The 12,219-nt window shown below is 34.6% G+C and overlaps 1 protein-coding gene across 4 annotated transcripts in view; it reads left to right on the top strand.

Annotated features, from left to right (window-relative positions):
* ESF1 (ESF1 nucleolar pre-rRNA processing protein homolog) overlaps positions 1-12,219 on the top strand; it is a 68,839-nt gene that overhangs the window by 1,631 nt on the left and 54,989 nt on the right. For all 4 annotated transcript variants that reach the window (XR_012419116.1, XM_015457778.3, XM_045362481.2 and 1 more), the window contains exons 2-6: positions 77-759; positions 6,864-7,252; positions 7,850-7,963; positions 10,153-10,253; positions 11,256-11,408. Coding sequence is in view for 3 of the 4 variants with exons in the window: in XM_015457778.3 (XP_015313264.3) it covers positions 120-759; positions 6,864-7,252; positions 7,850-7,963; positions 10,153-10,253; positions 11,256-11,408 (1,397 nt within the window). In the remaining variant the exon portion in view is untranslated. The remainder of the gene's footprint in view (positions 1-76; positions 760-6,863; positions 7,253-7,849; positions 7,964-10,152; positions 10,254-11,255; positions 11,409-12,219) is intronic.

Raw genomic sequence — 12,219 nt, forward strand, 5'->3', positions numbered from 1 at the left:
TGAATTTATGTGTTTTAAAACATTTAATTATGGTACTAACCATTATTACCATTAAAACATTTGTTTTATTTTTTAGTATTTGGTTTCTTCAAGCATTTGGTCAAGATTAAAAATTTAAAATGTCATCCAAACAAGAAATAATGAATGACCAGCGGTTTAGACGGGTCGCAAAGGACCCGAGATTTTGGGAAATGCCAGAAAAGGATCGAAAAGTCAAAATTGACAAGAGATTTCGAGCCATGTTTCATGACAAGAAGTTCAAGTTGAACTATGCTGTGGATAAAAGAGGACGCCCCATTAACCATAGCACTACAGAGGATTTGAAACGTTTTTATGACCTTTCAGATTCTGATTCCGATCTCTCTGATGAAGACAGCAAAGCATCAAATCAAAAGAAAATAAAGAAGAAAAAAACCCAGACTAAAAAAGAAATAGATTCAAAAAATCTAGTTGAGGAGAAAAAGAAAGAAACCAAGAAAGCTAATCAAAAGGGTTCCAAAAATAAAACTGATTTAGATAATTCTGAAGGAATTAAAAAAATGAAAACCTCATGTAAATTTAAGATAGATTCAAACATAAGTCCGAAGAAGGATAGCAAAGAATTTACACAAAAAAGTGCGAAAGAGAAAAAAAACATTGTTCAACGTACTACAGACTCTTCTCTCAAAGAAAAGCGAAGGACATTAGACTCGGGCACCTCTGAAATTGTGAAATCTTCCAGGACCAAGCGTTCTAAGACAAGAGGAGAAATGCAATCAGGTAGATTGGAAAAACTTAGAGATTCTTGGGTGTTGCATTATTTATTTTTATACTGATCTTTCAAAAATGTAAACACATTAATAAGTATTTTCATAGTATTATGGAATGGTCAAATGCTTATCTGGAAATACAAAGCTATAAAAGAAATATGCAGTGATTATTAATTTTTGATGTGGCGCTAGAAGACAGACATGAGAATTTGAATCTTGAAGTTAAACAGTGATTTTGATTAGTAGTGAGCCCTAGTGAGAACTATATTCTCTAAACAGATGTTGTATGTCATTACATGATAAGAAGAGATGTGTTTAAAGAGGGTAAGTAGGCCGGGCACGGTGGCTCATGCCTGTAATCCCAGCACTTTGGGAGGCCAAGGAGGGCAGATCACTTGAGATCAGGAGTTCAAGACCAGTCTGGCCAACATGGTGAAACCCCATCTCTAACCAAAACACAAAAAATAGCCAGACATGGTGGCACACACCTGTAGTCCCAGCTGTTCAGGAGACCGAGGCAGGAGAATCGCTTGAACCTAGGAGGTGGAGGTTGCGGTAAGCTGAGATTGTACCACTGCACTCCAGACTGGCTAACAGAGTGAAACTCTGTCTCAAAAGTAAAATAAAATAAATAGTGTAAGTAGAACTCCATCTCAAAAATAAAATAAGAGGGTAAGTAGAGTTGAGTACTCATTCATTAATTTGTTCAACTGCTCATTAACTAGTGTGTGGCAGACAGAATATGAGTAAAGCATTGTCACCCATCTCAGGGCTGTCGCTAGCTTATATGATATCTTTATGCAAATTAGAAAAAGATATGCTCTCTGGACACACCGAGCTCCCAGGAGTCACACTTTGGTGAAGAGATGGCACCTTTGAAGCAACAGATTTTTTTGCCCCTGAGCAGACACAGCCCCCTCTGGAGTGCATGGCTTGGTGAGTGTAGGATGGCCTTGATTTTAGCCCTTCTTGTCCTTTAATAAATGCCCTTGTGCATGCTTAACTTTGTGCAGTGGCCCCTGTCTAAAGCAACATTGTCCAGCAGAAATATATAATTTTGGATTTTTTAGTAACCACATTAAAAAGTAAGATGAAACAGGTAAAATTCTTTTAAATAATATATTTTATGTAACCCAATATATCAAAATTATTTCAATATGTAATCAATATAAAAGTCAATGTGTATTTTACTTTCTATTTTCTACTCATTTCAAACTAACATCATACTATTTTCATATTAATGTCAAGTTAGACAAAACGCGTTTCAAGAGCTCAGTTACCACATGTGACTACTGGCTACCATATTGGACAATTTAGGTCTAAAGTAGAAGAAAGTCAGAACCATAATACAAAGTGCAATAGTAGTAAGTGCCATAAAAGATGTTTAGCAGAAAGCCTTGGAAATCTGGAGGAAGAAGTCACTCAAGATGTGGTAATCAGAAAAATTCACAGGGAGCACACTACTTTGGGGTGTGGAAAAATTTAAGTTTGAGGACCGCAGTGTTCTACATGGAAAGAACTTTTTGAGCAAAGATGTGATTGGGCATGTTCAGAAGAGATCAGTAGTCCCATTTGATTGAAGGGCCAAAATGAGTAGCAGCTAGAAATGATTGTTTGGAACTAGGTGAGAGACAGCTGGCTCTGTTTTGTGTTACGTGTTTACTAAACTTATTAAAATTTTATGTCACCTTCAGCAGCAAGCAATTTTGAGTGTTGATGTTGCTGATAGTTGATGATGTTCAAATGAGCCAGACCTGTCATTACAGGATCTAAGGAGGGGTCTCGATAGATCAAGAGGTTTTGATAGGCCTAGAGGTCTCAATAGGCAGATATCACACTGGGAAGGTAGAAAGTATCAGGCAGTGGAGTGAATTCTGAATAGCAGGGACTAGGGAGTCAGTGGTGGTATGCCATTTTACATAAGTGAGCAGCAGACCTCATGAGCCGTGGGAAGAAGGGATAGGAATCTGGTTACTGAAACTGAAGAATAGGATTGGAATGGGACCAGCAGCAAAGTTGATTTGGTGTTGAGTTAGTGAGGTAAGTTAGTCTAGGATCCACTTCATTTGGGGCACTGAATTAATATAACATAGCTGTATAATCCTTTAGATTGATTTTACAGACTCTTTTTACATATCTTTTCTCATTTAATTTTCTCAGTTACCTTGAGCAATGAGACTGTATCAGCGAACAAGGTTAAAGTGATTATGTAAGGACATGGAGACCTGGAACTGCAACTCAAGTCTTCTGATTCCTTCTACCCCACTATGTTGTTTGCAGTAATTTTGTTGGTTCCACAGTTTAGGAAAGGCATTACTCATAGATAAGGATTACGCAGCTCTGTATATAATTTTCTGTTCATTATCCATTCATCAGTTATCATTACAGCAATTACTGTGTGCAAGGGACTGTTTAAGTGCTATAAAGTAAAGGTGATGTGAGGACTTGGCAGTGTGATATTTGTCATTGTAGAATGTTCATGCCCAGCACTTGCACTCCTGAATATGTTTTACATAAATAATTGGGTGTGTGCAAAGAATGTGCATTGCAGCATTATTTTTGAAATAAAATGGTAACTGGCTGGGCACGGTGGCTCACTTCACATCTATAATCCCAGCACTTTGGGAGTGCGAGGTGGGTGGATTGCTTGAGGTCAGGAGTTTGAGACCAGCCTGGCCAACATGGCAAAATTTTTACAAAAATTTTGTAAAAATACAAAAATTAGCTGGGCATGGTGGTGCACAGCTGTAATCCCAGCTACCTGGGAGGCTGAGGCACGAGAATCACTTGAACCCAGGAGGTGGAGCTTGCAGTGAGCCAATATTGCACCACTGCACTCCAGCCTGGGCAACAGAGCAAGACACTATCTCAAAAAATGAAAATAAAAATAAAATGGTAACAGATCATTAAGAGATTGATTAAATGTTATATGCAAACATCTATGATCTATGAAGTTTTAAAAATAGGTTACAAAATAACAAATGATATGACCAGTTACTTAAAAAAAATTAGTATTTAAATCAGAGAAAGCAAATTTAGAGATATGGTTATATACTAAAATCACCAGTTATCTTTGAATGAAAAATTAGTAGTCACCTTTGTTTAATTTATTAACCATATTTTCCTAATTGTTTTTGGTTTCTAATGATCATTTATTATGTTTATAATTGGAGGAAAATGGTAAATGGTTTTTTTTTTTTGAAGTTGCTGGATAAGTAGTAATATTTACTGTCACTACTAGAGTAATACCGTCTAGGAGTAGAGACAGTTGTTTATATTTGTGTAACCCCACATTGTCTTCACAAGGCTGTGTACATTGTGGGCTCTAAGCAGATACTTTTTGGGTTTTATTTTTTGTTTTTTTGTTTTTTGGAGACAGGGTCTCACTCTACTGCCCAGGCTGGAGTGCAGTGATACAATCACAGCTCACTGCAGCCTCAACTTCCTGGGCTCGGGTGATTCTCCCACCTCAGCCTTCCGAGTCACTGGGACCACAGGTGCACCCCACCATGCCCAGCTAATTTTTGTATTTTTATACAGACAGAGTTTTGCCATGTCGCCCAGGCTTGTTTCAAACTTCTGGGCTCAAGATCCTCCCTTTTTGGCCTCCTAATGTGATGGGATTACAGGCATGAGCCACTGCACTCAGCTGCAGATACTTATTGAATGAACAGATATTCTGAATGTAGTTGATATTGTTAAAAACATTAAAATAGAAGACCTCTTTAAGTCTCTTACGCAACACTTTATTATTATACAACCCAAAGCGTGGTGTGTATACCATTGTCATAAGTGAGAAGATTTTTGATGATACTCAAACTTTTAAAATATTAATAGTTATGTACTATGTCAATATCTTAGAAAACAATGTAATTACCCCATCACTTCTGTGACTTCAGGAATATTGTTTAGAACAAAACTAATTTTCAGAAAATTCTATTAAAAAAATATATAAATGATATTTAACAATCATGAAAATGATATAATGATTGACAATTGAGAAATATTGCAATACTAGATAGACTGGGTCTGTAAAATGTTATTTCTAAGCTTGATGCTTAAAAGTGAATTCTGCTTACCTTGTAACTTTCAGTGTTGTGTTTTTCTGATCTCATACACAATCTGTGACAATGCCTTCATTTTGGCGTTTTTCACTTCTATTGGCTAGTTATTTTTTTATTAACCCCTGCTTCCTTGTGGTGGTAACATAAAAGCCCATTTCCTGCTTTTCCTTCTAACAGAATACCTTTTCATTCAGTTAGTCTCAGGTCAAATTGTATCTTTGTGAAGCCTTTCTATAAATACTTCTTTGCAGGCAAATTTAGATGTTTCTCACTGTATGGTGATTGAGAAGATAGGTTTATAAATCAGTAAACTGTTACCTTTTATTTATGAATCCATCAAGAGCATGAGATCATGTTACAAATCTTCTCTCTTTTACCTTATCCTAGCTCAATTCTTTGTATGTAGTAGATAATAAATACTTGCTCAATGAATGGTTATTGTAAGATTATAGGACCAAGAGAAACTTAGTTCCAATTTCATTCTTAATTCTACAAACTTAGAGCTTGTAAGCAGAAACATAAGCTCCAATTTAAAGATGAATAAAATGTATAAGATATATCTACACACCCAGTAGACAGAAGTTTGTGATTGCTTTAGAAGTAGGAAATGAGCCCTTTCCGAGTTGTGAGGACTAAAATTTCCAACTTGAGCAAAAACAGTCTTTTAATCCTGGTGTATTGCTAATCATTACAGTTGATTACAAAGTTCAAGACCTGGCAGAAAAGTTGTAAATATTATTTCTCTGACTTTATAGGTGATCTCATCCACATCACAGCTTCTGTTGTCAACTACATATGAATGAGTCACTGATCTCCAACCCAGACTTCTCTAAGCTGTATACTCTTATTATTGATCCTTTCTTTTAGATGACTGAGTGGCACTTCATATTCAACATATTCAAAACTGAGCTCATGATTTCCCTCCACCAAACAAACTAGTTAAAATCCAGTGTTCCCTTTTCATCTATCCATTTTCTTAGCTAGCTGGCTCTGAAAGCTAAGAAGCTATGACTCATCTTTGACACTTCCAAAATTCTCGTTCCCCATATCAAATCTCCAGTCGGTAATTATTATTGGTTTTACTTCCTAACTGACTCTGAGATCCATGTACTTCTCTGCATATATACTGCCACCCAACTTAGTGCTACCTTCGTTTCTTGCCTTGTGTACTGTACTACCTTTGCTATATTCACATCTGTTCTTCACTTTCCCCAGTCAAGGTGATCTCCTCAATATGCAAGTCTGAGGATGACAGTATCCAAAATAAGATGACATCCTGTTTTTTGAAAACAGCAGTGTCTTCCCAGTGCTTTTAGGAAAAACTCCAAGCTCTCTATATGGTTTTTAGATAGCTTAGCCTCTACTTAACTCTTCATTTCCATTTGTTACTTGATTCTGTGCTATCTGTGATCTGGATATGATTGTTGGCTTTTTCCTATTGGCAGATTTTTACAGGTACCTTCCTTGCTGTTTTAAACAAATTTCCATCTATTAGTCTAACTTTTGACTGTTTAATCCTCTTCATCCTTCAAGTAACAGCTCAGTTATCACTCACTTAGGGACCCTGTTATATCCCCTTAGAAAACATTCTGTCTTGAATATCTTAGTTGTGATTTTAACTTTTTCTGTGTATTGATTTTGACATCTATTCATGTATTCTTTTCACTCAGCTAGAAGTTTCACTGAGAGCACTGTTTGCTTCTCTTTTGCCAACTATCGTATATTGAGCACTTAGCACATAGGAGGCACACTGTTAAGTATTGGATGAATGTCTGGATCTACTTGCATGATGTGAGCATGTGTTAGGATTTCTGTTAAATAACTTGGTTAAGTGTCTACTGAATTTGTATTTTCCTTTACTCTGTTTCATGGAAGTTATGGTTAGGATTTCTATCATAAAAATTGACTAAGCATTTACTGAATTTATATTTGCCTTTACTGTGTTTCATAGAAATCATATTTTTATTGGATTTGATATCACAATAATTTGGATTCAGTTTAATTCAGTGTATATCTTTTCTTAATGTCTTTCCCCTTTAATATTTTGCAGTGGTTCCACCTATAATGACAAGAGACAGTGATGGTTATGAAAACTTGACAGATGTTGAAATGTTTGACAAAGATGCTCTGGAGGAAGATTCAGAAAGTGTTAGTGGAAGTGATGAAGAATCTGAAAGTGAAATTACAGGTGTTGGTAGAGCTTCAGGTGATGATGATGATGGAAGTGAAGATGAAGAGGATGAAGATGAAGAGGAGGATGAAGATGAGGATAGTGAGGATGATGATGAAAGTGACAGTGGCCCTGATCTAGCAAGGGGTAAAGGAAATATAGAAACTAGTTCTGAAGATGAAGATGATACGGCAGATTTGTTTCCAGAAGAATCTGGTTTTGAGCATGCTTGGAGAGAATTAGATAAAGATGCTCCTCGTGCTGATGAGGTAACCGTTTGAATAAACAAGATTATTTGTGAAAAACACAGTACAGGGAGCTTTTATGGGTGGTTAGAATTGGTGTCATTAAGTGGGAAAAGCTTATTGGTAATAGTATTCTTGATGATTCTGATTAAAATTTGATATGGAATATAATTATGTGAACTAGAAGATGTCCAAGCAGATAAGGAAGAAGCTCTACATAAATAATTAAAAGTTGCATGAAATTTTTAATACTTGTTTTGGCTAGTAGTTTATATTTCTGTTTGTACGGCACCTAATAGAAATGTTGCAGGGTAACATACTCAACTTCCTTACTCATGCATGCATGGCAAAATAGCTTAACAAGCTTGGTACTTAAAAAATCAGCTCATGATCATGTTCTGATTTAACAAGAAGCAGGTAAGAGAAAGTGCTTATCTGTTACGGTTTTACTATTGTTTGGCTCATTTGAAGTTCTCTTTTATATACTGAATTACACTTAGATAACTACTGTACTGTTAATTTCAGAGCATAGGGGACAGAATTTATTACGTTTTTAGAATCTTTATCTTTCAAGTATTGATAATGATATGGATTATGTACTATTTAATTCTCATTTCTCAGATTACACGTCGGTTAGCAGTTTGTAACATGGACTGGGATAGATTAAAGGCAAAAGATTTGCTGGCTCTGTTCAATTCATTTAAACCTAAAGGAGGTGTTATATTTTCCATCAAGGTGAGAATTCATTTCATTTGGAAGTAAATGTTTCTAGGCATTTTAAGTTAAATCTGATTTTTTTTTTTTTTTTGGCCATAGTTTTCATTTTTAGGAAAATAATGTGGAAGTTGTCTAATACAATTGAGTGTGAAACTTATGTAACAGGTGTAACTGTTAGAAAGGAAGAGGTGAAATTATTATTATTGATAGGTTATATGCTTGTTTACACATTAAAAACCCAAAGAAATAAAAGCTTAGTAAAGGGACAGGGTATAAGAACTGTTTTTAAAAATAAATTGCATTCCTTATTGCTAACACTGGCCAATTAAGGAAAAAAAAAATCTATACTAGAAACAAAACCATATAAAGTACTTGGGAATTACCTTAATAAACACAAATGACCTATGTGAAGTAAACTGTAACACTTGATGAATTTGAAAAACTTACATAGATTTGGAGACACCTTGTTTCAAGCCAACCTAATGATTAAGAATCCAGACTTTGCATTATGAGAGACCGGGGTTCAAATCTTGATTCTCGTAAGTGCTATGTGATCCTGGACATTTAATTAATCTCTCAAATATGTTTACATCTTTCCAATATACCCAAGTGGATATATAACAATAGTATTGGTGGCTGTAAGGATTACGTATAAAGGAGCTCACACTAAGTATTTAGTGCAGTGCCTGAAACAGTCCTGCCCTCAATCGTTGTTAGAGATTGAGTCTTCCTTATCCAAAATGCTTGGGATCAGAAGTGTTTTGAACTTCAGATTTTGAAATAAAATTGCATTATGTATACTTACTGGTTGAGCGTCCCAGTTCCGAAATCTGAAATGCTCCAGTGAGCATTTCCTTTAAACCTCATGTTGACAGTCAAAAAGTTTGGAATTTTGGATTTGGGATTTGGGATGCTCAACCTGTATTACTGTTTAAATATTTAAAGATGTTATGTCTACAGTTCTAGTGTAATTTTGATCAAAATCCCAGTTCAAGTCAAAGTTAAGAAAAAGGATACCAATAATCATCTAAAAGAATAAACAAATTAAGAGTAGCTAATAAAGTTTTGAGAAATCATGTTAATATAAAAACTTACCCTGTCACTTCTCAGCCTTTTGGCTAAGATCAAGTATAAAAACTGATCGTACAAGTTACAATATCTAAACATTCTATGATGCCATGGGGGTTGACAGGTTTGAGTAAAAATGGGACAAATTGGTAGAACAGAATAGAGTTTATATGATAACTTAGATCAAAATAGGCTGCTTGAATATTTGGACAAATGAACAAGTCATTGGATAGAGAACTTGATTCAGATCTTTACCTCCTGATAGCCTGAACGAAACTCTAGATGAAGCAAAGGAAAAAAAATTAAAAGTCAAGCCAAAGAAACAATTTTAAAAACCTGTGTTTTAGGCGATAGTAAGAATTTCTAGACTTAGAAAAGAAGAAAAAAAGAATCAAAAGATGCGACTATATATATATTATAAACTTATGTATTAAACCTATTGTGTATATATATATACACAATTAAAGTTAGTAAGAAAAACTTAGATCATCTTGTTGACAAATTGCATATTTCAGACAGTTCAAAAAAGCATGTATTCATTAACAAATGTGTATTAAGCCCAGTAGTATCAAAGCGATGTCATTACTACAATTATTTCTTGACTCTCAAAGTAGGCAGGATTTTAGAAAATACCACACCTGGTGAGAGTGAATCTTTTTTCTCATATCGAGACTATACCTAATCTGTATAATGTTGTCATCAGTTCTGTTCTGTTTCTTTAAAAGAAAGCACTGGGTAAATGGTATGACAGAGGTAAGTTGGTTATTACAAAATTGATTTTCATTATATTTTTATTTTTCTGTATTTCATGTAAACTATTTAATTTGCTCACTTTTCGTGTGTGTGTTTATATTCAGATTTCCTTGAGCTTAGCGTCTTGTTTTGCTTTTAATTTTTCCTTTGGGTCTCAGAACCATTTGTTTTTCAAGCCTCGTATCTGTTAGTCTCCAGCCAAAGTGATCTATTTTTAAAGAAAATTTCTCAGAATGCTCTAGCTTCCTATAGTGGATTTGGAAGTGAGTCGCCCTTGCTGGTTTCATTGAGTCAAGTTGTGACTTTTAGAGTTCCTGACCTCAGCAGGTCTAGATGTTTGTGTAAAGGAATGTACAAATTACATTGATCCTATTTTTTCTGTTTAGATATATCCTTCAGAGTTTGGAAAGGAGAGGATGAAGGAAGAGCAAGTTCAAGGACCAGTAGAGCTATTAAGTATTCCTGAAGATGCCCCAGAAAAGGACTGGTATTAAATCACTATAGAAAATAAAACTAAACCTCATAAATTCATGTTATTAGTTCAGAATTCTGGTCATCTTGATAGTTAAAACTGAAGTTTATACTTGTGCCATTCATGGTTAAAACAGGTTGCAAAACAGATTTAAAGTCTGTTAAAAATGGTACATTATTCCAAGAAGATTTTTGTTTATGTATATTTATATTTCTGTATTCATGAAAATAATTATTGCAGTTTTTGGAAAACATTTCATGATTAAACTGATTTGGAATTCTTTTGAATTCTTTCAGCCTCGTTGCTCTGAATTAATACGTTTTGCTTTTTTTTTTTGAGACATCATTGAAGCTCTGTTTGCTTTCAAATTATATGATTTTTCTTATTTGAGAATCAAATAGAAAAGTGAAAGAATGATAAAACATTTTTTTATCATCATGGTGCAATATAGAAAATAATTTCAGATAGTTTTTAAGCCACTAGGTGGAGCTATATTTACACATAATAAAAATGAGGGTTAAATAGATAAGAGAGCAGATGAATATCTTCAAAGAATGTGTTGTATCAATGCTTTGTGTGGAACTTAAAAAAAAAAAGGAATGTGTTGCAGTTAAGCAAAATTAAACTTATAGACTTCAATATTTTGCAAGATCAGGAATGTCTTTGTAGCTAATGCCTTTCTAACGTTTTATAATCTTCATTGGCTTTACTTGAGAAGGTGGTATGTGGTAGCAAAATGAAATAACTATTCTGTGAGTTAAATTCTAGATAAGCACATATAATTCCCACATGCTCCTTTCCTAGATACCATATTCCAATCCAAATACTTGTACCTTGTGAGAATAATAAGTTGAGCTTAAGTATTTAATGTTTATAAAGACAAAGTCATGAAAGAAAGATGGCTTGGTATGAAGGCCAGCTTATAATATGTTTTTCTTGAAAGAATTACATTTATTTTTTAAAGGGAAATGTTTGTGTTTCTGTATAAGTATGTTTAATTAGTTTTTCCCACTTTAGGACCTCTAGAGAAAAATTGAGAGATTATCAATTCAAACGACTGAAGTACTATTATGCAGTCGTAGACTGTGATTCTCCGGAAACAGCTAGTAAAATTTATGAGGATTGTGATGGCCTGGAATTTGAAAGTAGTTGTTCTTTCATAGATCTAAGGTAATCCAGTGTATGTATTACCAATTTAGTCTTTTAGTACAACATGATTATAAGAAGTAAAATATTTGAACTGATAGTGATCTCTGTTTTATATTCTAAAATGATTTTTTTTGCTTTTGGGTTAACTCTATTGCATGGAACATCACTCCTAAGAAAGAAAACAAGAAAATGCTAAAGTATTATGTATGAATCATCCCCACATCTTTTTCCTTTCAGACATATTGGCTCTGTTTTTAAGATGGTGTACCCTACACAATGATACTTCCTTGCAACTGCTTTTTAGAGCTAGGAACCAAATGAAGTTACCTTTTAAAAATGCATGGAGGAAAGGGCAGAGGAATTTGCTAACAGACTGTTATCTCTAGATCCATGCTATCCAGTATAGTAGCCACTAGTCATATTTGGTTATTTTAGTTAAATAAAATTTAAAATTCAGTTGCATAGTCATATTTCAAATAATTAATGGTTACATTTTGGACAGAGCAGGTACAGAACATTGCCCTTGTCACAGAAAGTTCTGTTGGACAACACTGCTCTAAATGTAAATGACTAAATGTACAATTAGGAAATTGTAAGAATCAACCTTAAGCTTTCACTTGTTTTCAGTGACACCTCATGTATATGATACTTTGTATTCACAATGCTTACCCTTTAATAATTATATTTGATCTTTAAAATACAATACAGCCAACTGGGCATAGTAGCTCATGCCTGTAATCCCAGCACTTTGGGAGGCCTAAGCAGGAAGATCGCTTGAGCCCAGGAGTTCAAGACCAGCCTGGGCAACATAGTGAGACCCTGTCTCTACAAA

Source organism: Macaca fascicularis, chromosome 10 (assembly GCF_037993035.2).
Source record: "Macaca fascicularis isolate 582-1 chromosome 10, T2T-MFA8v1.1".
Taxonomy (NCBI): domain Eukaryota; kingdom Metazoa; phylum Chordata; class Mammalia; order Primates; family Cercopithecidae; genus Macaca; species Macaca fascicularis.